This window comes from Eubalaena glacialis, chromosome 9 (genome assembly GCF_028564815.1).
Source record: "Eubalaena glacialis isolate mEubGla1 chromosome 9, mEubGla1.1.hap2.+ XY, whole genome shotgun sequence".
Taxonomy (NCBI): Eukaryota; Metazoa; Chordata; class Mammalia; order Artiodactyla; family Balaenidae; genus Eubalaena; species Eubalaena glacialis.
In genome coordinates this window covers 51,397,544-51,424,300 of record NC_083724.1, presented here as the reverse complement: position 1 = coordinate 51,424,300, position 26,757 = coordinate 51,397,544, and the positions used below count along the sequence as shown (strand labels likewise).

Below are 26,757 nucleotides of genomic sequence, written 5' to 3'. Positions count from 1 at the left end.
CATAACCCCTTCCCCAGTCCCAGGGCCCCATGCGCGCGGGCCCCTTTGCTGGACAATGGAGTCCCGGGGTGTCCCATGGAGGGAGCTGGGCTGGTCTTACAGTGGCTTCCTAGGTAAGCCCTTGTCTCCTCCTTCAGGGAGGGGGCCTGGGACCACAAAAGCCCCTTTCCCCTCAAATCCTACCAAAGTATTAAAATATGTTAACAATACACACATATGGTGGGGAGGGATAAATTGGAAGATTGGGATTGACATATACACACTACTATATATAAAATAGATAACTAATAAGGACCTGCTCTATAGTACAGGGAACTCTTTTCAATACTCTGTAATGGTCTAAATGGGAAAAGAATCTAAAAAAGAGTGGATATATGTATATGTATAACTGATTCACTTTGCTGTACACCTGAAACTAACACAACATTGTAAATCAACTACACTCCAATAAAAATTTTAAAACACACACACACACACACACACACACACACACACATAAATTCAATTCAGTTGATCAACAAGCTCACCTCTGAAAACCAGAAGTGGAAGGATAGCAACAAAGATGCCAGTTACACTTCCATATGGAATTCTTGCCCCCTACTCTGGTACCCTTGATTGCCTAAGCCAGAGGAGAGAGAGGAACAGGCAGGGCCAGAGTCCTCGCAGAAAGCAGTGGAGGGGTTGACAACAGCATCAGGTTAGGGGGAGGAGAGAGGGCAACACCATGATGGCCAAGGGTAAAGAAGGGTGGGTAGCCAGCCCCTCCCCCCTCCTCACCTAAGTCTTGTCAAGACGACCCACTCCTCTGCCCTGCCTGCAGCGGTGAGGAGAGGCGCCCAGGTCAGCCGCCGGGCCCTGGCTTCTCAGTGATCCGTACGGGCCTGCCATGTCCTGAAGTGGGGACTGGATGTCTGTGCTCCACCAGCCAAAGTGGTCCCAGGGGAGCTCTCAGGCCTCTGGGGCCACAGGTGTGTGCACATGGCCAATCATGGGCCTAGTGCATGACAAGGGTTAGATGATGTCTTTGTTTTGCACATACAGTTTCACTTAATCACACAAAACTCTGAGGTAAAGGTGTGTTTGCTTGGTTTTACAGCTAAAGAAACAGAAACTCAGAGAGGTTAAAAAACAGACCAAAGTCATACCAATAGGGAGGGGCAGAAATGTGAATACTGTTAATGACATTTAACTTGGAAGCCAGGCAAAAAGATGGCTTTGGGCCTTTGATTCAAAGTTATACTAGGACAGTGGTTCTCAACTGGGGACAATTTTGCCCACCTACCACCAAGCAACATTTGGCAAGAAGCATTTTGTCTAGAAGCATTTTGATTGTCACAAGTGGATGGGGGAGCAGATACTACTACCATCTACTGGGTAGAGGTCAGGGATGCTGCTAAACATCTCATAAGGCACAGGACGGCCCACACAACATAGAATCGTCCAGTCCAAAATGGCGATAGTTCCACTGATGACAAACTCTGCTCCAGGACAATGTGACAAGTCTGACTTGTTACTTGGTATTTATTAGGTCTCAAGAATGTCAACTTGTAGAAGACTGATAAGATGCAAACGGTTCTTGGGACTTCCCTGGTGGTCCAGTGGCTAAGACTCCGTGCTCCCAATGCAGGGGGCCTGGGTTCGATCCCTGGTCAGGGAACTAGATCCCACATGCCGCAACTAAGAGTTGGCATGCTGCAAGTAAAAAAAAAAAAAAGATCCCGGATGCCACAACAAAGGTCCTTCATGCCGCAACTAAACTAAGACCCAGCACAGCCAAATAAATAAATATTAAAAAAAAAAAAGATGCAAACGATTCTTGTCTAGGAAGGTACTCTGAAGGTTCTAGTTTTACAGACCTGAAGGACACTCACCAGTCGTGGATCTAACTTAGCAGTCTCACTCCAGCACTCTCATTTTCACTGTCCATATAGCTCAGTCTCTTCCATCCTCTTTTAAACCACCTTTGCCTACCTGCTGGTTCTCTCTTGTACTTCTTTAGGGCTGCCATAACAGAATACCACAGACTGGGTGGCTTGAATGACAGAAATTTATTTTCTCACAGTTCTGGAGCCTAGAAGTCCAAGATCAAGGTGCCAGAGGGGTGGTTTCCTCTGAGGCCCCCCTCCCTGGCTGGTAGACGGCTGCCCTCTTGCTGCCTCACATGGTCTTTTCTCTGTGCATGTGCAACCCAGGTGTTCCTTCCTCTTCTTATAAAGACAACAGTTATATTGGATTAGGGCCCCACCTTTGTGACCCCATTTAACCTTAATTATCTCTTTAAAAGTTCTATCTACAAATATAGTTACATTCTAAAGGACTGGAGGTTAGGATTTCATCATATGAATTTGGGGAGAACGCAATTTAGTCCATAACACCTCTCTACTTAATCTTTGACACATGCTCAGTATATATTTGTATGAGAATTATGTTTTTAACTTTTAAAAAAATTATTCTTTGCAAATATATCTAAGTTCACAAAGTCTACATGTTTCCGCTATACCAGTTTGAGGGCTATTGTTACATTAACACAAATTCAACAAGACTGATTCTCCCAAAGTGATAGTTCAGATACATCATATGCTTCTCTTTTCTTGTCCTCTCAACAAGACTCCATTAAGGGCTTCCCTGGTGGCGCAGTGGTTGAGAATCTGCCTGCCAATGCAGGGGACACGGGTTCGAGCCCTGGTCTGGGAAGATCCCACATGCTGCGGAGCAACTAGGCCCGTGAGCCACAGCTACTGAGCCTACGCGTCTGGAGCTTGTGCTCCGCAACAAGAGAGGCCGCGACAGTGACCCGCGCACCGCGATGAAGAGTGGCCCCCACTCGCCGCAACTAGAGAAAGCCCTCGCACAGAAACGAAGACCCAACACAGCCAAAAATAAAGTTAATTAATTAATTAATTATTTAAAAAAAAAAAAAACCTGGCACAGCCAAAAAAAAAAAAAAAAAAGACTCCATTAAGAGTTTTTTGTACAGTGAGAGTCCTCTGCCTGAAGCTTTCCTAATCTGTCAGATCAAGGATCAAACACTATGACACATGTCCCCAAGGGATCCTGCAGGGACTCTTTCTCAGCAAATAAATCCAAACCTCCTTTTTTCTGTTCACTGAAAGTTTCCATATTTAGCATATTATTTAAATAATTCACGTTTCTGTTTATCGTCAAAAACATTTTAGAATTATTGATCGATTAAGCTTATGAACTCAATCTACATTAAATTCAAGGTCATGTATCAAATTGCATTCCAGAGCTGGGATTCAGATTCTGGCCCCATCATCAGTCTCCTGGGACATACTGCTAGTTCTCATTCCTCCTTATAGAAAAATTTGCCCCTGGCAAATGTCAGAAAAGAACATCCTTGGTAATTTCTCTTATCAATCGATCCAAGCAAACACAATGGGCTTGCTTCTCCCCAGAGCTGAAGTCACCTCCTGGCAGGAAGTTAAGTGTTAGGCTCTGAGTCAGGGCACTGAGCTGAAGCTGAAAGCCAAGCAAGAATGAGTGAGAATTTGGAGACGAAAGTTTTTATCATCTGTGGTGGACTGGGAGAGCACTCATTTTTGGCACCCTGGAAAGCTTTCCCATCCGCCTTCATCTGGCAATATGCCCACACCCCCTGGCCTGACCAATCATGTCACCCCATCCCCTTAGCAACAGTGATTGCTCCAAGGGGTAGGTACATGACCCCAGCAGAACCAATCAGAGCCCTTCCCTGGGACTGATACAGGCAAACCTTGGGATATTACAGGTTCGGTTCCAGACCACCTCAATAAAGTGAATATCCTAATAAAGAGAGTCACACAAATTTTTTGATTTCCCAATGCATATAAAAGTTGTGTTTGCCCTATACTATAGTCTATTAAGGGTGTAATTGCATTACGTGTTAAAAAAAAACAATGTACATACCTTAATTAAAAATACTTTATTGCTAAAAAATGCTATCATCTGAGCCCTCATCGAGTTGTAATCTTCTTGTGGTAGTAACGCAAAAGATCGCTGATCACAGTCAACATAACAAATATAATAATAATAATAAAAGTTTGAAATATTTCAAGAATTACCAAAATGTGACACAGGGACACGAAGTGAGCAAATGCCGTTGGGAAAATGGCTCCGGGAAACTTGCTCGACACAGGGCTGCCACAAGCCTTCTCTTTGTAAAAAATGCAATATTTGTGAAGTATTGTACAATAAAGCGAAGTGCAATAAAATGAGGTCTGCCTGTATAAGAAAACTAGTGAAACTATTGTTGTCTAAGATTGTAGGGTCAGAGCACTGAGCCAGAAATCCAGAGGCCTGTGTTCTAGTTCCATTTCAATCATGGGCACATCACTTAAATTCTCTGGGCCTCCATTTCTTCATCTGAAAATTAGGGGCCAGTCGGAGAGGACCATATTAGCACCTACCACACACACACCTATGAACACAGCACTTTCCTTTGGCCCAAGAAGAGTGCATTTCTATAAGAAATCTGGTTTTTTTTCCCAGCAAGAAGGATACAGAAAGGTTTGCTGTGGGAAATCCGAAAAAATGTTATCCCAAGGCAGGTGGGGCCCCTTGGCTGTTTTCACCACCTGGGCTGCTCTCTTCCCCCCAACCCATCTCAAGACCCTCTGGGAAGAAGGCTCTGCTGGCAGTCAGCCAACTCCTCGAATTCTGATGTGCTCTCAGATCATCAGACGCTGTGCCATATCAAGCAAACTCACTTCCAAACATGCACAGTCGGAGGAGACCTGCCAAATCGTCAGACAAGGCCAGTCCTCATCCCCTCCTCCAATCAAAACTCAGTCAGATGATTCCAATTCCTAAGTGACACAGAATATCAGAGAAAGTATCTAGGCCATCAGACATCTTGGAATGTAAGTTCCATGAGAGCAAGAATTTTTGTTTATTTTGTTTATCACCGTATCTCCAGCACTAGAACAGTGTGTAGGCACTCAAGAAATACCTGACTGAATAAATTCTGACAGCCCAAGAGGTTCTGTGATTAGCTCAGGTTTGCCCAAGCAGGGTCAGAGTTGAGCCTAGAATTCAGGGACAGAGAAATAAAAGAGAATAATAACTGTCAAGGTCTAACTATATGCAGCTAATCATTTTTTAAAAGTGTATTCCTTATTTCATTTAAATTCTTACTACACTATGTGGTGGATACCACTATCATCCTCATTCTACAGATGAAGCTTAGCCAGCAGGTCACAGAGCAGCACTGTTCATCCATTCATTCATTTGGCAAAGAGTTACGGAGCACCTGCTGTTTACCTGGCACCACATCCAGCAGGAGGATACAACGGTGAACAGGACAGACATGGAGCTGATACTCTAGTGCGGGAGACATCCAGTGAGCAAGCAAGACACAGACAACATACTTGCCAGTTAGGATACATGCTACAAAGGAAATCAATGGAGGGAGGTGATGGAGAGAGACAGTAGAGGGAAAGGTCTCCGTTAGGTACATTGTTCAGAGCAGGGCTCCTTAAGGAGGGAACATGCAGACTGAGGCCTGAAAGATGAGAAGGGTCCCCCTGGGATGAGCTGGAGAAAGAGCGTCCAGCAAGAAGAGCAAGTGCAAAGGCCTGAGGGACAGAAGGGCGTGGCAAGTGGAAGCACTAAAAAGCAGAGCAGATGGGATGGTGAGGAGGGGGTCCAGGATGAGTTCCAGGGGTAAGCAGAGGTCGGATCTCTTTCCCCAGGAAAACATAGAGATGCTGTCCTTCTCCATACACTTTCTTAGAATGTTTCTGGAGCTTGTTCTCCATCCAAACAAGGAAGTAACCCCAGAAAAGGGAAGGCATGGAATTCAGATGGGGAGTTCCAGGATGGAATTGTGCCCTGAGCCTAAAGAATATCATTCCAGGTTGGAGCAGGAGGGAGAAGCCTCCCAAGAGAGGGGTTTCTGCAGGACAGGACATTCCAGGGATTTCACACAATCCTGGGGAAGCTGAGGAATGTAAGAATACAGTCAAGGCAGACAACACAAGTGGGGGGAAGGCAATTAAAATTCCATGAAAAACACTTAACTGTCCATGAAAGGACATGTATCAAATATAAATATTGGTTGTGCCATGGATAATATTTGCATAGTCATAATTTATTTATTCAACAAATATTGAATATTTATTGAGGACCTTCTATATGCCAGGCCCTTATCTGGCTCTGGGGACATATCAGGGAACAAAAACAGACAAGCTGCTTCCTCTCATGTAACTTGTATTCTCGTTGGGTAGACTCATGTATTTTAAAAAGAATGAGGGACTTCCCTGGTGGCGCAGTGGTTAAGAATCTGCCTGCCAATGCAGGGGACATGGGTTCGATCCCTGGTCCGGGAAGATCCCACATGCCATGCAGCAACTAAGCCCGTGCACCACAACAACTGAGCCTGTGCTCTAGAGCCCACATGCGGCAAATACTGAGCCCATGCGCTGCAACTACTGAAGCCCACACGCTCTAGGGCCCTCATGCTGCAACTACTGAGCCTGCGTGCTGCAACTACTGAAGCCTGTGCGCCCAGAACCTGTGCTCCACAACAAGAGAAGCCGCCACAATGAGAAGCCCGCACACCACGACGAAGAGTAACCCCCCGCTCACCGCAACTAGAGAAAGCCTGTGCACAGCAACGAAGACCCAATGCAGCCAATAAATAAGTAAAAAATATTTTAAAATTAAAAAGAATGAGATTGGTTTTGCCTTGCATCCTTGTTCAACAGACCAAATATATACACCTACTGCATTGTGTGGAAGAATGTTCACTACACGTTTACCGTAGTAAACGTATTCCAAGGGGTGATTTCTTGCTCTCTTTGAGTACGTTTTTTCAAATCTCCTAACTTTTTATAAAACATAGATCATTTGTGCAAAACACTAAATCATTGCTTTGGGAAAAAAAGAATGCCTTAAGAAAGGCATTCTTACACTGTCTTCCGTGTGAAGAAACAGCTGGCTGGGGTGGGAGGTGAAAGACTAGGTATGAGGCCATTGCAGTTATCCAAGCAAGAGAATGGTTTTAAACAGGGACCAAAAAAAAAACTGGTCAGATTTGGTATATATTTTGGAGGTAGAATTGACAGAACTCATTGAGGGGTTGAGTGTGGGGAGTGAGGGAAAGGAAGGTGGAGGTGGGAGGGTGACAACCCAGGTTACTGCCAAGAACCATTCAGTATCTGAAGATAATATTTATTGAGACGGTATAGACTGGAGAACTTTCAGATTCGGGGTAAGATTATTTATTTATTTATTTACTTATTTATTTTCAGGGGTAAGATTTTTAAAATCCATTCACTGGGTCTTAAAAGTTTTGAGACTCCAAGGAAAATACAAATAAACATCTTGAGGATGACATTACTCCGTATATGTCTACTGGCCAGTATCAGTTAATTCCATACTATTCCTTGGCAGTGAGACCCAAGACAAGAAAGGCATTCCTAGAGGAATAAGAGGCCAACAAAGAAGAACATCATTCACTTTTTCTTTCATTCATTCACTCACCAATAGAGTGTCTTATTTAGCTAAATAAGGAAACACTAGCTAAATAAGGAAAGTCACAATGACATCGCAGCCTGTGGAAACACAGAGGAGGGTGCCTAAGACACACTTGTGAGAACAGAGAGGTTGGTTTCAGAAAAGACTGTGGAAAGGGTCACATCTGACATCTAAGTTGAATCCTAGAGGAAGAGAAGGAGATAGCCACATGTTCTAGTTATCATGACTGTTGAACAAATTACCCCCAAACATACTGGCTTAAACCCATGCCCATATCTTTTATGCTCACAGATGCTGTGGGTCTGGAATTCAGACAAGGCACAATGGGGATACCTTGTTTCTGTTCCATGGTGTCTGGGGCCTCGGCTGGAAGGCTCTAAGGCTGGGGCTGGCATCATCTAAAGGCTGGTTCGCTCGTCTAGTGGTTGATGCTGGCTGTTGACTGGGGGCCTCAGTTCCTCTCTATGTGGTCTCTACTTGGGCTAGTTTGGACTTCCTCAAAATATGATGGCTGGTCCCCTGAGCAAGAATTCCAAAATGAGGGAGTTAGGAGAAACCTATATCCTTTTTATGACCTAATCTTGGAAGTCATACAGCATCACTTCTGAGGAGTGTCAAAGACTTTGGAGTCCATGTGAGATGAAATAAATATTTGTGTGGCCCTCTTTGAGAAATCCAATCTTCCACACTAGGCAAAGAGATGGAAAACTAAGGAACAACATGAGGGATGACCCAGAAGGGAAAGAAAGCATCACTGGTTCTGGGAATTGTGAGTAGTGTGCAAAGGCAAAGATGTCTAGCTGCCTCCTAATATCCATTCATCCCACCCCCCCGAATTTTTTTTGGTAGTTCCCTGACCAGGAATCAAACCCACGCTCCCTGCATTGGGAGCGCAGAGTCTTAACCACTGGACCATCAGGGAAGTCCCATCCCCTTTTTTTTAAATTTATTTTTTAATTGAAGTATAGATGATTTACAATGCTGTGTTAATTTCTGCTGTACAGCAAAGTGACTCAGTTATACACATATACACATTCTTTTTTATATTCTTTTCCATTATGGTTTATCCCAGGATATTGAATATAGTTCCCTGTGCTATACAGTAGGACCTTGTTGTCCATTCGTTCTATATGTAATAGTTTGCATCTGATAACCCCAAACTCCCAGTCCATCCCTCCCCCATTCTCCCCTTTTTTTAATAACAGGATTTCCAAATTTTAGTTGGACACATTGGCTGCTCAGCTAAATGACTCCATTTCCTGGCCTCCCTTGCAGCTAGGTAAGGTCACATGATTAACTTCTAGCCTATGAGATGCAAGTGAAAGTATTAGGTGAAAATTCCAGAATGTGTCTTTTGAAGGGAGAGGATGCCTTTCCCTCCACCCTGCTGCCTAGAATACACGTGTGATGGCTGATATACTGGCAACTATTCTGGACTGTGAGGACAAGGGCCACACCCCAGATAATAGACTGGAGAGCTGGAAGCTTTCCTAATAACTTTGTTGAGCTGCCCAAGAAACCTGGATGCCAGTTTCTCAACATCTTTGGATGTGAAAGAGAAATAAACTTCTAAATTGTTTAAAACATTGTTTTCTTGTTCTCTGATATACTCAGCAAAATCTAATCCTAATTGGTATACTCAGATTACCCGGAGAGTAGGGTACACAAAAGGGAGTGGAAAGAGCGCTTATCTTGATGGTGGTGAAAGGGAACTAACAGGAGTGCTATGGTTAGATTAACATTTTAGATTCAGACTTTTAGATTTAGAAAGATAACCTCGTGACACCAGCTTAATTCACAATTTTGCCCAAGATGTACCCTACTGCAGTGGTTCTCAAACCTCAAGGTGCTTCAGATTTCCCTGGAGGGCTTATTAAATCACAGATTGCTGGGCCCTACTCCTAGAGTTTCTGATCGGTAGGTCTGAATAGGACTTGAGAATTTGCCTTTCTAACAAGTTCTCAGGTGCTGCCAAAGCTGCTGGTCCGCACATTTTGCAAATCACTGTCCTAGAATACATCTCATCAAAGTACCCTAAGGGCCGACAATGTGAGTTCCAGGGAAATTCTCCCCCGCCCTCAACCAGACAGGCATTGGGGTTGCCACACACCACCTCCTAGCACCTGTCTTTAGGGGGAGGCAACGTAGAGAGCAGGGGAAAGGCACTGGTACCTACAGGGTCCCTCCACATCTTTGCACATCCATGGGGCCCCAGCCTCTTACCAGATGTGCCCAATTGCCTTTGATCGCCTCCCAGAATCTGGAGAAGGACAGATTCTTGGGAGACCTTAATATTCTCTGCTCTGCTACTCCAAGCCTGTTTCCTTGGCTGAAAAGACAGGGCAGTGCTACCAACTTTGCAGGCAGTTGGAGCAGGTACTGGGGCCCTTTCTATGCCAGAACATGCTAAGCATGCTGGTTAATAATAATTCAACTCTCTAAGTATATAATGATGCTCTGAGTGTGTGAGGAAGGTCCTCACTGTTAGTGCCGCGGGTCTGGGGCCGAGGCCAACAACCAACACACTTGTCTTTGCCTCCAGTGGATTCTACCAGTGTGGCTTTAGTGAGTGCTTCTCAGACTTGGCACCATTGACGTTTTGGACTAGATAATTCTGTGTTGTGGGTGTCCTTCCTGTTCATAGCAGGATGTCTAACAGCATCCCTGGGCTCTACCTACTAGATGCCAGTAGTGCACACACAACCTACCCCGGCCTAGTTGTGACAATCCAAAGTATCTCCAGGGCTTCCCTGGTGGCTCAGTGGTTAAGAATCCGCCTGCCAATGCAGGGGACATGAGTTCGAGCCCTGGTCCGGGAAGATCCCACATGCCGTGGAGCAACTAAGCCCGTGTGCCACAACTACTGAGCCTGCCCTCTGGAGCCCGCGAGCCACAACTGCTGAGGCCCGCGTGCCTAGAGCCCATGCTCCGCAACAAGAGAAGCCACTATGAGAAGCCCGCGCACCGCAACAAAGAGTAGCCCCTGCTCACCACAACTAGAGAAAGCCCACGTGCAGCAACGAAGACCCAACACAGTCAAAAATAAATAAATAAATAAATAAAATTTATATTAAAAAAAAAAGTATCTCCAGACACTTTACAAGGGGGAAATGGTTTCTCCATGCCTAACATCTACATAACAGGTGCTCAATAAACGGCTGCTTAGAATTACCTGAATGCAGGAAAATGTCTCCCAACCAAAAGAATGCCCTGTCAGAGAGCCAGTCAGATCCCACCTCCTTTACCCTATTTTTCAAGGCCCTGTACAAATGCCACTTCCTCCATGAAGACTTCCCTGACTGCCCCCACCCCTAGTTGTATATACTCTCCCATGCAACACTGACACCCATTTAACACTTGTCTTTGTCCTAAGTATTTATACGAGTGTCTTATCTCCTCTATTCACAAAGTACCAAGGTGGCTTTGGTAGAATTTTAACACTTTCTATCTCCTCTTCTCACTATCTTACCCATAAAGATGATATTCTCTAGTACACATATTTGACATTTTCTAAAGCATATATAAAATATGAAAGAACTTTCACAGTTTGTATTCCTTTGCACTACACTACCTAAGTAAAATTTTATTTTAAAATGTATTAACAACTTAGTATTTATTGTGGACTTAACAGGATCCAGGGCCTGTCCAAGAAAACTTCACATAGATTAACTCATTTTATCCTTATAACAACCCTGTGAAGTAGAAACTTGTATACCCCATTTTACAGATGAGGCACAGAGAGGTTAATTAACTTGCCCACTGGCCACACAGGTAGGAAGTGGGCAGGGGACATATTTAAATCAGGCAGTCAGTCTCCTGTCCGCAATCTCCTAACTGCTGTAACCTATACTGGCGGCCAAGCAGCTTCAGGACCCCACCCCGTTCACAGCAAAACTGCAGCTCCCAAAGCCTTTTGTATAGAATTCGTCAGCAGCGGGTCACTAAGCTGAAGTCTCCGAGATCAGGGACCTTGGTTACGCATTCACTATGTTGCCCAAGGGGTAAGCCCCCTGCTTTGCACGAAACAGGTTCTCTACCTATTTTTGTTAAATGCAGAAATAGAGCAACGCAGGGAAGCTCTTCCTAAAGTCTAACTTCTGGTCGTTTCCCAAGCCTGCAGAAAAGGGAAGCTTGCGACTGCAGCTGCAACCCATGACCACCAGGTGGCGCCCAGCGTCCCCGGAGCAGGAGGCGGAGCGGCCGCAGATCGCGAGGAGCATGTGGACGCTTGGGCGCCGAGCGGCTGCCAGCCTCTTGCCCCGCTCGGCGCCCCCGGGCTCTGCCCAGGCCCGCGCCGGGGCCCCGCGGCCAACGAAGGACCCCCGGCTCTACGGCTGCCGGGGCCTGCGCACCGGGACCGCCGCGGCCGGCACACCCAGCCAGCCCGTGAGTATCCGCGCGGGCAGCCGCCCGGGCCGCACTCCGGCGTGGCGAGGCCGCGCACGCCGGGGACGCGCCGGGCACGCGCACCGGCTCCAGCTCAGGCTGGGGAAGGGCGGCGGCAGCCGCCGTGCATTCCCCAGTCTCAGTTTCTCCCGGTTGCAGTTGCACTGGCTTCCGCTTTCTGGTGAGAAGACAGAGATTGTATCCTGCAGCGCAACTGCGGGAACCGCGCGTGCAAAGGCAGGGAAGGTGGGCGGGCATCGGCTCTTAGGGACCTGCGGTGGCTCTAAGCTTGTCACTTCTCTTTGCGAGAACTTTAATAATATATGCCAGGTACTATAATATACATATATGTATAGTATCTATAATATTAGCATGCTGTAAATATAGAACTACTTCAGTTAAATAATATATATATATCACTATAATATTGACAGTATATAAATATGAGTAGCAATACTGTCAGAGCGTTGTTTTCAAGCATGGGCTTTCATGAACGAAACGCTTTCAGCGAGCGAGGTAAAGATGTCAAAGTTGTGGAGCACAGTAGCTAGAGCAGCAGGGCTTTTGGATCGGACCTGGGTTCCAAAGTCTGGCCCCTGGACTCAGCAGAGCTCGGGGATGTCGGGGGATCCCAGAACCTCTCTGAGGCCTGCCTTCTTTTTCTGTGAAGGGGAGAGTACCCATTTTGCCGAGCTGGCATGCAGTTTAATTAACATACATAAAGTCTTCAGCACTTAATTGCACTTATCTTCCCTCGCGGGGATACAAAGAAATATCTGACCCGGTTACTCCACGACTTGAAAGGAGGAAGCCCAAAGAAAGGCTGTGGGGTTGAGAAGGTTACACGGGAGGATGGAGGTGATGTTTAATCAGGGTCTGAAGACGGCAGGGGACAGTGAGGGGCTCTCAGAGGAGAGAACGGCGTGGATAAAGGCCAGGAAAGTGGGCGACGATCAGCTCTGAGTGGCTGGTCCGCTGGATGGATTGTGGATGGTGAAGGAGGCAGGTGAAATCCAACCCAAATTGTTCACGGAGCTCCGGAATTTGGACTTTAGGCCTCCACCTCCCGCGGACGTGTGTTATTTGACCCTGTGTGAAGAAACACTGGGACTGGTTGTCAACACTCAAAGCAGGAATCACGGATTTCCCCCTCTTCTCAGGAAAACTAGGTAGTTATGGCCATGCTGGCCCCATGATCCCCTTCTGCAGAACGCCCATGTTTATTACTCTGCTCCTTCTCTCTCACCTGGAGCTGCCCTGACGTGCTCTTCCACGCCTGCCTGTGTCCTCAGCAGTTTTTAACTTAGGAGAGTGACAAGATATGGCGTGGGCTTTTGGACGGTACCTAGTGGCTGTTAAGGGCTGTTGATTCAGAGGCGCACCCGGGAGGTGGGCACTTGGCACATACTGGGATTTGGGCCACTGGGAGGTTGCTAGGTGGTTAACAACCTAGGCTACCCATTGGGCCCCTTTTTCCATAGTTAATCAGGTTGGTTTAACCTGTCTATTCTGCAGTTCCCTTGCACATCTTCAGTACTTGTGGAGTTGGCTGGATGACAGTGGCAACTGGAATCACGATCCTGTTTAATTTTTTTAAGGCCTTAACTGTCCTCAGGTTGATCCCTAAAGTCCCTTGGACTCCATGTGGGTCCTGATGACTTCTGACCCAAGATCATTTGGGGAGTTCATTTGGGGACCCTTTTCTCTGGCTTTATTTTCTCTACCCGCTGCTTCTACTTCCACAGCAGAAGTAGAATGGGAGCCACCTGTGCAATAAGTTTTCTAGTAGTTATATTGGGAAAGTAAAAAGAAACAGGTGAAATTAATTTCAACCATACATTTACGTAACCTAGTATAGCCAAAATGTTACCATGTCAACAGGTAATTGATACTGAAAGATCATTACTGAGATACTTCACATTTCCTCTTTGTACTCATTCTTCCAAATCCAGTATGGATTTCACACTTCCATCCCTTGTCCATCAGATGTTAAACTGAGTTTATTGTGGAAATACTTGATGTATATTTAGATTTTATAAAATTCACAACTGAAGAAGTAAATTCACACACTTGAGTTGCCCCAAACATATTTTAAATTTTCCAGTAACCTTATTGAGTATCATTTTTAAACTAAAATTAAGTGAAGTTTAAAATCCAGCTCCTCGGTCACACCAGCCATGTTTCAAGTGCTCAGTGGCCACGTGTGGCTGGCGGCTACTGTGTGCACAGCTTTGGAGGTGATGAGCAGATTTAGCTTCTGATTGTCAGTTCTCAGTTCCAGCTGCTCATCGGAACCCAGGATCCACAGAAATGCCTTGTAAGCCTGCAGCTCACAGCCCTCCACTGCCTGCCCTATTCACCCCGAGGCTTGGAGAAGACCCTGCTTCCAGCAGGCGGCCTCCGACCCTAATAATAAGAGAGTGTGACAGTGACAGGGTCTCTAACCTTTCCCCTTTAAAGCTGGAGGCAGCTCCAAGGAGGAGATACCTAGGTGCCACTGCTCTTAAACAACTTCAGAAGCTCCTGCTGCAGCCACTTCTGCATACCTCGGAAGGCATTTAGGCATCTATTAATTTTTCTAGAGGGACACGATCGTCACTTATGACCCCATGGCCTTTGCCTGGGTGGGTTATGCCCTACTTCACTCTAAATTCATTGTTATTGTCTTCCACAGACAGTATACATGACTCTATATGTAGAGTCTATACACAAAATTGTATTTAAAATATCCGTGGGCTTCCCTGGTGGCGCAGTGGTTGAGAATCCGCCTGCCGATGCAGGGGGCACGGGTTCGAGCCCTGGTCCGGGAAGATCCCACATGCCGCGGAGCAACTAAGCCCGTGCGCTATAACTACCGAGCCTGTGCTCTAGAGCCCGTGAGCCACAACTACTGAGCCCTCGTGCCACAACTACTGAAGCCCGCACGCCTAGAGCCCATGCTCCGCAGCAAGAGAAGCCACTGCAATGAGAAGCCCGCACACCGCAACAAAGAGCAGCCCCTGCTCGCCGCAACTAGAGAAAGCCTGCGCGCAGCAACAAAGACCCAATGCAGCCAAAAATAATAATAAATAAGATAAATATTTTTTTTAAATCCGTATTGTTTAAAGATTAATAACAAACTCCCATGTTCCCACCACTAGGTTAAGAAATTGAATATGGAATGTTCCAGGGACTTCCCTGGTGGTCCAGTGGTTAAGAATCCACCTTCCAATGCAGGGGATGTGGGTTCGATCCCTGGTCGGGGAACTAAGATCCCACATGCCTCGGGGCAACTAAGCCCGCGTGCCGCAACTACTGAGCCGGCGTGCCGCAACTACTGAGCCGGCGTGCCGCAACTACTGAGCCTGCACGCTCTGGAGCCCGCACACAACTAGAGAGAAGCCTCTGCGCTGCCACGAAGAGCCCGAGTGCTGCAGTGAAAGATCCCGCATGCCACAACGAAGATCCCGCGAGCCACAACTAAAACCCGACGCAGCCAAATAAATAAATATTTTTTTAAAAAATACAATATTGAGTGTTCCATGAAGGCCTGGTGCTCTTTCCGTTACAGCCCGGTCCTCCCTGAGAGGAATCTGCTCTCCTGAATTCTGTCAGGCATCCCCTTCTCAGAGTTTCACCTCCTGTGTATGTCTCCCTAAAGCATGTACCATTCATTTGAAAAAACCATTTTGCTGTATTTATTCTGCTGTGCCTTACTCCTTGTGATCAATGTTGTGATCAATGTTTGAAACTCAGTGACACTGATGCACACTGTTGTCATTTATTTGCTTTCTCTGCTGGATGGTAGCCGTTGGGTATGTCACACCTTGTCCACGCTCCTCCCGTGACATCCGGCTGAGCCCAGTGAGCTGCTCTTGCAATGGTGCTGCACTGGGCGCACCCGTGCGTGGAAAGAACCTCCTCTTGGGTGAAGCCCTCAGACTGGCATTGCTGAGCCAGGGGCCAGCAGATATCCCACTCACTAGATGCCAAGAGTGGTCGTGCCAGTTTGTCCTCCCCAGCAGCGGATGAGAGCTGATTCTCTCTTCAGGCTTGTGGTTTGACAGGGCCCAGGAGACCGAGGGGACCCTGGGGTGAAGGCTGGCCTCCCTGCCGACCACCAGGCCAAGCCTTAGTTGAGTCGTGTGGTTCCAGGGCCTGAACTTGAGCCTGTGGGCCCAAGAACTATCTAGTATTTCCTCCGACGTCTCCCATGAGCCAGCCCGGTGCTGCGCTCACGGAGTCACTGAACCCTGGAGACTCGAGTAAGCAGACCCGCACAAGACACATAGTCCGATGGCTCCAGGTGATGTGGCCACAGGAGGGGTGGCCCTGGGTGGCTCCTCACCTTGAAGCCACCCTCCCCACCGTGAAATCCATCTGCCTCCCTTGGGCAAAGGCCGGATTTTGCCTCTCTGGCCTCCTACCTCTTCACACTTCCGTTGACATGCTTCAAAATGGAAATTGACGGAACCCTCAGGCCCCCTATTTGGGATATTGATGTCCTCTTGTTGGATCCTCATAACCAGTCTGCAAGGCCGGTACCATGATCCCTACCTTCAGAGGAGGAAGCAGAGCTTGGGAGGGTTAAGCAGTTACCCAGGGAATGTTAGATGGGGAAAGCAGGTGAGAGACCAGACAGGGAGTCTTTGGCAGCTGTTCCTCTTGTGATTCAACACAGCTGAATGAAGTCTTCTGCTCTGGCTGTGAATGAGTACCTTTTAGACCAGCCCTCCCACCAGACCATCGAAGATGTAAAATTAAAAGACAAAAACAGCTGTGTGAAGGTAGCAGTGAGACTGAGACAGCTAGGATCTGAGGGGCCAGGATCCCGGAGAGAAGGGAAATTGACTGAGGTGAGCCCTGCATTCTCAAACACCTCCCCTCCGTGTCTGGAGTCCTGTATCATTCCCTGGATGTGATTCTTTCCTTTGGGGCCCAGACCTTGGGTCCAGACAGCATGGGTTCAAATCCCAGCTCCCCCACTTTGTGTGTTTGTGTGACTCTGGGCAAGTTACCCTTATGCCTCAGTTTCCTCATCTGTAAAATACAAATATAGTCGATCCTCCTTATTCCTGCATCCTCTACTTGTGAATTCACCTACTCACTAAAATGTATTTCTATCCCCCAAATCGATACTCAGGGCACTTTTGTGGTCATTCTCGGACGTGCACAGAGCAGCAAAAAATGTGAGTCACCTCCACTCACATGTCCCTGGCTGAGGTCAGACAAAGTGCCGCTCTGTCCACTTCTCAGCTCCCACCCTGGAAACAAGGGTCCTGTTCACAGTCTATTTGGTGGCGCGTTTTTCACATTTTCGTGACTTTCGTTTATAATTTCACTGTTTAAAGTGGCCCGCAAGCATCGTGCCGAAGTGCTGTCCAGTGTTCCTCTGTGCAAGAAGGCTGTGATGGGCCTTAGGGAGAAAATACGTGGGTTGGATAAGCTCCGTCCAAAGCGTGAGTTCTAGCGCTGTTGGCTGTGAGTTCAGTGTCAAGGAATCAACAATATATATTAAACAAGGCACCTTTGAACAGAAACACGTGTAAAACAAGGTTATGCATTGATCATTTGGTGAACATGTGACCAGAGGCTCACAGGAACCTCTCCATATTTCCCTTAGTAACTTGCTAATCCAGTGTTTGTGGCAACTTTATAGGACATCACTGTCGTGAATAATGACTGTAAATAGTACTTGCCTCATTGGAATGTAATGAGGACTAAGTAAGTCCCTTTGTCTAAAGTCTGAGGACGCTACCCCGCTGATGGTGAACACTCTAGAATGTGCTGTGGCGATACTGTGCTTATCACGGCCGCTCTCTCACTTCTCCCTTCTGAGCCAACGTTTTTAAACGGCCATCTGCGTTCTGCACCCCCATATCCTCCGCTCACTTCTCAGCCTTCTCCTTTCTCAGCTTGCCCAGGGCCCTGATGGCTCAAGAGAGTAACCACAGCCTCTGCCCCCTTCTCGTAGTGGCAACCACAGTGCTCTTTGGAGAAGGTGAACCTTGCCACCAACCTCAGGAAGCCCCTCGGTGCCTTCCTGGGAGGAAGTCCAGCAGCCCACCTCTCCATCACTCCCCTGCCATCTCCGCTCGGCTATACCACTTCTCTCTCCGTCCAGACCTCCGTCCCCTCCACCATCTCTCTGGCTGGTCCGCCTGCCTGGCAGTCATCAGCTCAGACCCCAGTCCTCAGAGCCGGGCTCCAGGACGCTCAGCAGTTACGTATTGAAAGAAAGCAGTGGGTCACGGTGTCCCCTGCAGATCGTGTTAGTGAGATCTGTCACATAGCCCTGCAGGCACAGCCTCTTTTCTGGACACCTGCTATCTGTTGTTACTCACTTTAGTCACATTCTAAGAACTTTGCTGACACTTCCCACCGCACCCCCCAACCCCCCCTGCCCCCCTCCCGCCCCATGCTAACTACCCCATCCCAGTCCGGAGCAGTGCTGCCAGCAGCGCCTCCCGTGGTGGTGGGTGTGTCCTGTCTGTGCCACGAGCCACAGAATGCCACAGGGCACCCGAAACGTGGCCGATGGGACCGAGGAACTGACTTTTAAATTTTTATATTATTCAATAAATTTACATTTAAATAGCTGCCTGTGGCTTGTGGCTACTGAGTTGGACAGCACAGGCTTAGAGAGAGCCCGGGAGAGCGCAGTCTGACGCACTAAAAGAAGGCGAAAAATTTTCCTGAGAAAGATATACTCTGAAAAACTTTAACCTCGTTACTCCCGAATGTAGAAATAGTGATATTCAAACTGTGCATTAATGGACTGTGTGTTGAAAAATGGTAACGTTCTTCTTCACTTTGGCTTTTAGAGTCTGAGCCTCTGCTGCCTCAACCAGATCCTGAATGTCAAAAAGCAGTGGGTCTGTTGGATGAATTTGAGGACAACAGGAACTTTGGGTGACGCTGGGTGAGATAAAACGCCTTCCACATCAGAGATCTCCTCCTCCCTCTCCCTCTCTCTCAATATACAACATATGCACATATAAACATACTTCTTTTTTTTTTCCTTTTCTCTTACCTTTTCTAACAACGACAACAACCAAAAAAAAATCAAAGAAAACCGAAACCCATCCCACAGAAACCCATCCCACAGAAACCCATCCCACAGAAACCCATCCCATCTGTTTTCTCCCTGAGCAGCAGCATTCATAAGCGTCTTTCCGCATCACTACTTACCCACCGCATTATTTTTAATGAAATAGTATTAAGTTTTATGGATGTACCATAATTCATTTAACCCATCCCCTACTGCTGGACATTTAGGTTGTTTCCAGAGTTTTGTTATTATTCTCTTTGACATCTTAGTAGTTAGGGCAGGCCAAGCTTCTGTAACAAGTAGACCCAAAACTGCAATGGCTCCAACCAAGAGTGGTTCGTGTCCCCCTCTCTGTCGGTGGGGGGGTGGCCAGGCCTCTGTGAAACGATTCAGGGAGCCGGGCTCCCTCCACCTTCCTATCGCCTATCAGCAACTTACTGTCCTCTGCAGGTCGAGGCCAGGTCACTCTGTCCAGCTTCCACTCCACAGAAAGGGACAAGAGCATGGAAGGTCTGGAGGTGACGTCTGTCCCTCACTCACATTGTAGCAGGAAGGACTTAGTCCGGGGGCCCCAGCTAACAGCTGGGGAGGCCAGGAAATGTAGCCCAGCGGGTGCCTGGAGGAAGGGAGGACGCAATGGGTTCTGGGGAAAAGCTGCCAGGCACCGCTGCAGCCCACCACCCTGCGCCTGTAACTGCAGGGACTCTCCTTCCACACACACCCACTGGCTGCAACCACAGGACCGTGCAGTCACTCATCCACCCCGAAGGCCGAGGTGTCCAGCAGCAGTGGGACAACCTCTGCCCTGGCTCTGGGGGACTTCCATCCATGAAACCCTGGTTGGAGGCTCTTCCTTGTCCGTCACTCCCCATGGCCGCAGGGGAGGCGGGCGGTGGGACCTGTGACCTCCTTGGGCAGACTCTCTGCTACTGTCTCCCAGTCCCTCCAGGCAGTCCTCTGAGGTTGGGTGGGACCTTTGCAGGAAGCCCCAAGTCCAGCTTCCTTCTTCAGGGTCTACTTCTGGCCTCTGGGAAGCACACCTTCGTCCTGCCGTGCTAATTATTAACCCCTCCCTGCCCCAGAGCAGCACCATTCTGATTTCCAATAGCATGGATTAGTTTTGCCTGTTTTTTAACTTTATATGAATGATATCATCAAATATAAATATGTCTGTATGTGGCTTCTTTCAATCACCATCAAAAGAAGTGTTTCGTCCATATTATATTTGTAGACAATTCTGTTTTGTACTGTAGTATTCCATTTTATGAATATATCACAATTTATCTATCTATGGTATTTCCTATGGATACTTGGGCAGTCTCCAGTTTGGGCTGTTGGATAGTTCTGCTATGAACATTCTAGCATGGTGCATGTCTCTTGGTGAACTTGGGTATGCATTTCTTTTTTTTTTTTTTCTTTCTTTTTTTTTAGAGCAATTACAATATTTATTAAGTATCAAATTGTATTATACAATTCTATATTTCTGTCATCTGAATTATTTTTTTCAAATCGAAATTGGTTTTGGTCTTTTCACTGCTAAGGAAATTTATATTTGGGTATGCGTTTCTGTTGCGTAAATGCCCAAGAGTGGAATTGATGGGTCATAGGATATGAATATATTCAATTTTAGTAGAAGTATCAACAGTTTGATTGTCCAATTTACTTGCCCATCAGCAGTATCTGAAAGCTCTGGTTACTGCATTTCCTGGCCAACTCTTCATATTATCTGTCTCTTTCATTTTAGCCATTCTGGTGGTATCTCAATGGGATTTTTTAATTTGCATTTTCCTGAAGATTAACAAAGTTGAGCCCCTTTTCATATGTTCATTGGCCATTTGGATATCTTTTTTTTAAATGAAATCTGTTCAAGTATTTTGCCCATTTTTCTATTGGATTTTCTTATTGATTTCTAAGAGTTCTTTACATGTTCTAGATATGTCCTTTTTCAGATATATAGAATAAAAATATTTTCTCCCACTTTGTGGTTTGCCCAACAAATTTTAACAACAAAAGCAATGGAAGCAACCTCAGTGTCCTGCTGAAGGGGACAAACTGAATGAATAACATAAGATAAAATACTATGAAAACTGTATGTGCTAATCTGGAACAATTTCCAAGACATATGAAAGGAAAACTGCAAGGTGCTTCATTTATATATTTGAAAGAGATTGCTCATCATAGCTGACTCTGGGATGGGGGCTGCCTATTTGGGAAGAAAGGCTTACTTCTCTGTAAACCCTCTGATGCTGTTTCAATTTTTACTTGGTATATGTTAGACATTTTCCATCAATTTAAAAAATTTAAGTAAAAAATAAATGTGTCCATTGATGTTAATAAAACGGAGCAGTTTGGTGATTGCATGATCAGGGTTGTTTCTGTTCCCCTCACAGCCCTCTGGACGATACCACCTATGAAAGACTGGCCGAGGAGACGCTGGACTCCTTAGCAGAGTTTTTTGAAGACCTTGCAGACAAACCTTACACATTTGAAGACTATGATGTCTCCTTTGGGGTACCTATTTGCTTCTTTTCATTCTTCTGTATCCTCCCTAAGAATTTTAGCTAAGATAAAGAATTCCTCTCCAGCAGTATGCGGTTATGGATGGGACCAAAAGACTGGGGTTCTGGTGTCAGCCCTGCATCACCAGGCTTGTGACCTTGGGCAAGTCACTCAGCCTCTCTGAGCCTCATGTTTGCCTAAAAATACAGATTCTCAAGCTTCACTCAATACCTGTGAAGATAAATCAGGGAGGGACCCAGGCATGTGTTTGTGTAGCAAGATGCCTCTCATCATGCAGGCAGGCTAGTTCCTAAGCGGGGTGAGAGATTGCCCAAGATGTATTCAGACTAGACATGGGCCCCACTCCTGGAAATTCTCATACAGTGGTCAGGGTACAGTCTTAGGAAGCATGTTTTTGAAAAGCTCACCTGAGATTCTAATGAGCATCCCTGGGTCCCATCCCTAGGGATTTTTATTAATCAAATAAAAATCGGTCTAGGTTGTGGCCCAGGCCAGGCTTTGGGGTTTTTAAAGTTTTTAGAGTAACTCCTCAGAGGATTCTAATGCAGCTGGGCGAGAACCCCAGGTCTGGATGAAACTTAAGCCCCGAATCCTAGAAGCCAGGGCAGTGCTGGTGTGTATCGACTGGCCACCAGGTGGCAGACTTGAGCAAGGGTCTGCCTTTGGGTTTAGAATTATTGCTTAAGCCTTAGGGAGTAGCTCTTTTTTGCCAGTGGGAGCACATCCCCTGCAGAGGTTAACCCTCTTGACAGCAATTAATTAATACCAGAAAATGTCATGAAGAGTGCATTTGGGATTAAATCATGGAACTATTTAGGACAACCAGCTGTCAGGCTAAAGTGATAGAAATGGTATTGGATATTGCTGTTGGGGGCACTGGTTAGAAAAGGACTCCATCAGATGGGCAGGTGTCAAGCCTAGTTGTAAGGACAGTAAGGGACTTGGTGATAACCAGGCAAGAAACGATTGAATGCCTTCCAGGTGGATTCGTTGGTCGCTGTCAGCAGCAGAAATGTCCCGGCGGGGCTGTAGACGTGCTTATGCAGGCAGCCTCAGAAGGCAGAGCTACTTGGGAACCATTACAAACTGGCCTCCGGAACTTGACCATCTGTGGGACGATTAGAGCTGGGGAAGTTACAGGTCTCCTCTACCCCAGCCTCCTTACCAGGCTCTGTAACTATGGGGAAACCAAGGCTCAGGCTAAACTCTACCACACATGCAAACCTTTAGGAACATGCCACAGAAATAGTCACACCACCTGTTCTTACAGGATTAATGAAGCCCCTGCTTGACTCAAACACTTTGCGTGAATGTTTCATTAGAAGCAAAGGTGCCAGTATTCTAGCGGCTGAATTCTGCTTACCTCACTAAGGCAGGCAACAAAAGCTTCTGCTCAGTGGCGGGTCAGGATCTTACCTACCTTCAGAGTGTCTCTCTGAAGAGTGATTCAGCTGCTTCACTTTCCAGAGTCTAAAACCCATTCTTACAAGGGAAGAGGCACCTGAGTTTTTCTAGCCAATCCATACACTGTACATTGAGTACCATTCTACTCACTAGGGAAGAAGTATTTCTAGCAAATCATTTGCCAAGTAGGAAAATCTCTAGTGTAGGTGTAGAAGGCTAATGGCATATAATAGCTCCCTCTGTAGTTTGGACTTCTAAGTACTTTGAAATGCTGTCTACCCTCGGGTGTGAATTCCTGATTAGAGTCCTTCAGGTGCTAGCAAACTTATGTATTTCACATATAAGATAAATCAGTTGAAATTACATTATAGACAGTAGAACACCTGTAACACCATTACTTGAGCTTGGTTGGAGTGCAGTCTTTCCGTGCCCTCAGGGTCCAGTTGGATGTCACCTCCTCTCTGCAGCCCTCCTAGATGCTCCAGGCAGACACCACCCTACCCTCCTTGCCCAGCACTCTGAGGATGCCTGCACGGAACACTGATCACCCCGTGTTGTAACTGTCTCTTTACACATCAGCTCCCATGGCTACACTGAGCTTGACAGCTGGAACACTGCCCATTCCTGGTCTCCCAATGCCTGGAACATTGCTAAGTACTTAGCGGGGACTTAATAAATGTCGATTCACTGTGTAAGTGAAATGAGGCCCACCTACTTTTCCAGAACATGCTTTCATTGATGCCACTCAGCACTGAGTGCTGTTTTATCCACTTGCTACTGGCCAAATAGGCAAATGAAAGCAATACTCTAGATACACCCAGGACACGTTTCTTCAGTTTCCTCCTGGGGACTGGGAGACGTGAGCAGCTTCTTGGCTACTGTGTTGTCCGTCAAGTGGGGCGGGTCACGGTGGATGTCAGTGTCTGGGTCCAGGCCTCACTCCTCACTGGTAATGGTTATCAGAGGGAACTGCCTACCAGAGCCAAAGCCCCTCCCGTCACTAGGCAACCACGGAGTCGGCTACACTTGACGCTGGAGACCGTGAGAAGCACCACACTATTTAGAGAGTTACCTCCAAACTGCCTTCGTTTTTTTTCCAGGCGGAGCCCTGGCCTCTTAGACACTTTAATGAGAATTTGCTTGCCGCCATTCCTTCGTTCACTGAGTTGTCTGCATATTATTGCCATAGAGCAGAGGTTTCTTAACCATTTGGCGATCAGGACACCCTGTGAGAATCTGACTGCTCTCCCAAGAAAAACATCCCTGCATATCTATGAGTACATATCAGCTTCCAGAGCTATATGCAGACCCCTGAAGACCACCTCTGGGTCCTAGGTCACACACCCCTGCTCAGAGTTAGCACTTTATTGGATATGGTGACAGAGGGCCTGGTCTAGCATCCTGCATTTGTATTTTCTTTCCGAGAGCGCTTCAGTGAAATATCTGTGAGGGCATGTCCTTCAGCTGTAAAGGAGAGGTGACAGTAACCTCTACTTCCCCGGGTGTATCTTAGGATTCAGTGAAACAATGTAGGTAAAAGTGCTTTATATTCATTATTCTTATTCCTTAAGGGGAAGTCAGCATCTGTTTTAGGAGTGTGGGAAGCCACATGCATATATGTGAAATCCCCTGACTCAACATGCCATTCCCATATGTGTCTGTTTCTGCAAATGAGCTGGGGACAACAGAGCCTGAGCCTTGCTATTTTTGCTTCCACTGATACTGCCTGTCGGGAATCAAGCCTCACCAGCTGTGGCCAGGGTCTATTCCAACTGGTCAGTGCCTGGGTCTCAGCAGCTGCTAAGTATTGCCTCTCTCTCCCGCACTGCCCTGCATTAAAGTCTACCCACTCTCTCAAAGTAGACACTCAGATTGCCCCTTAAGGAATAACACTAATGGACAAAAAACTCTCTTTATTTGGTCTACTTGAAGACAGTTGCAAAAGCTTTAAGAACTCCTGGGGAACCAGCAAGACAGCTAGTTTCCCTTCTCTTGCCACTTTCCTTTGGAAACAGCTTCTGGCTCTGTGGGGAAAAACGTCTAATTACACACCACGAACAAGAGGGGGCATGGTTGAGCGTTGCCTTGCATAACCTTGCCCTTCATATGGTATGTGTGTGTTATCACAGTGCCTGGTTATCAGCCACTCTGTTCACTCATCCACAATTTTTTTTTAATTCAGTGATATTTCGTACAAATACTGAAAATGCTAGGATGAAAAGACAGATCTGCTCTCAAGGTGCTTATAGTAGTGGAGTGAAGGGGCAGGTGACCAGCAAACAAGCTAGCAGCTCAGACGCAGTGAGGAAAGCACAGAAGCTGTGGGGACATGCACGGGTCATGGTCCCAGCTGAGGGGCGTCAGGGTAACCTTCCCAGAAGCACCTCAGCTCACCCATCAGCCCCTCGCCCTCGCACTGTCTCTGAAGGAGGCAGAGCAGATATTGTCCCAAGGAGACGACACAGCTGATGGGGCTTAACACACGTCCCTAGACCTGGCCCCCTGCCTTTTCCGCTGCATCACGCACCTCCCAGGTGTAGGGTCAATGCACATTGGAGCATTTAAGGGCCACAGATAGGTCAGATTAGAAGAAATTATGTCTTGATTCTCTGGGCCTCATATCGTATGGAAAAATAAGCCATAAACTATATTTGGAGGGGGGAAGGAGTGACTGCTGATAGGTACAGGGTTTCTTTTGGGGGTGACGGAAATATTCTGGAATTAGACAGTGGGGATGTTTGCACACTTTATGAAAATACTTTGTGGAATGCTAAAAACTACTAAATTATACAGTTGTAAGAAATTTTTAAATAAAGGAAAGGTAGTCCTAACAAAATAGTACACGTGGGTTTCAAGAAAAAAATGTTTTAAAAAGAAAACTTATGTATTCTGTGATCCTAGCCCTGCATTTAAAAACTGGCAGCCGATACCTGGGCGTGAACAGCTCAGATCGCTGATTAATGAGATTGAGAGAGCACCTCGTGTTATGGAAAGAACAGCATCTTATGGACCCGAGCAGACCTGAATTTAAGATCAGCCCTGCCCGTTACTAAGTTTTCTTTATTACCCTGTCCCTCTGTTGTCCTCATCTATAAATTGGCATAAAGAGTCCTACCTCCGATGGTTATGGTCACAGAGGAAGCAGTTTTACACAAAGTGCAAAGCACAGTGCCTGGCACAGAGTAGGTACTGAAAAATAGTAGATGCTGTTTTTATTGATGTTTGCATTTTATTTATACCACCTGTATTCCCAATGCCTCTATAATTTTGCTACGTTTCTTTTTTAATCAGAAAAAAAATTATTTAAAAAATAACCCAATAGTGTCCTCCCCATCCCATGCCTATCAGTTATATTATTATTGACACTTTCTCCACCATGTTTTGTTTGTTTGTTGTTTATTTTTTTCCATACTGCTTGTGGGATCCTAGTTCCCCGACCGGGCGAGCGATGGAACCCGGGCGACCTGCAGTGGAAGCACGGAGTCCTAACCACTGGACCACCAGGGAATTCCCTCCACCTTTTCAACAGCTCTTTGTGTTTGCAAACCTAACACAAAACTTTTTCTAAGAACCACTGGGGGGCCCCTTGGTGGGCAGGGGCTCTGAAAGGCACAGAGAAAGGCTGCCTGTCTGCGGGCTGTGCAGGGGATGGGGAGCAGCGAGGCTCCCCGTTCACCAGCTCAGCCGTGTAGCTGTTTCCTTAATATCCTGCGCATTCTAGAGAGACCTCAGGCCTTGGGAGTAAAGGGCTCCTTTGTTGAAAGAGGGTTTTCAAATTTAAATGAGCATTTATTGGGCAAAGGTGGACCAGCCGGTCTTTTGACGAATTCAAGGCTCCTGTAGAGGAAAATAAAGCTGGAGAGGGGTATCTGAGAAGCTTGTGAGCTGGGTGGGAAGGGTCTGGGAATAAGACCCCTAGTCTGGAGTGTCAGCCTTCTGCT

The 26,757-nt window shown here is 46.7% G+C and overlaps 1 protein-coding gene and 1 long non-coding RNA gene across 4 annotated transcripts in view; one reads left to right on the top strand and one right to left on the bottom strand.

Moving 5' to 3' along the window:
• LOC133097916 (uncharacterized) overlaps positions 1-26,757 on the bottom strand; it is a 117,535-nt gene that overhangs the window by 45,442 nt on the left and 45,336 nt on the right. The window lies entirely within an intron of this gene.
• PIP5K1B (phosphatidylinositol-4-phosphate 5-kinase type 1 beta) overlaps positions 1-26,757 on the top strand; it is a 571,896-nt gene that overhangs the window by 538,798 nt on the left and 6,341 nt on the right. For all 3 annotated transcript variants that reach the window (XM_061200361.1, XM_061200362.1, XM_061200360.1), the window contains 3 exons: positions 11,590-11,862; positions 18,666-18,763; positions 21,283-21,403. In XM_061200361.1, coding sequence (XP_061056344.1) covers positions 11,590-11,862; positions 18,666-18,763; positions 21,283-21,403 — 492 coding nt within the window. The remainder of the gene's footprint in view (positions 1-11,589; positions 11,863-18,665; positions 18,764-21,282; positions 21,404-26,757) is intronic.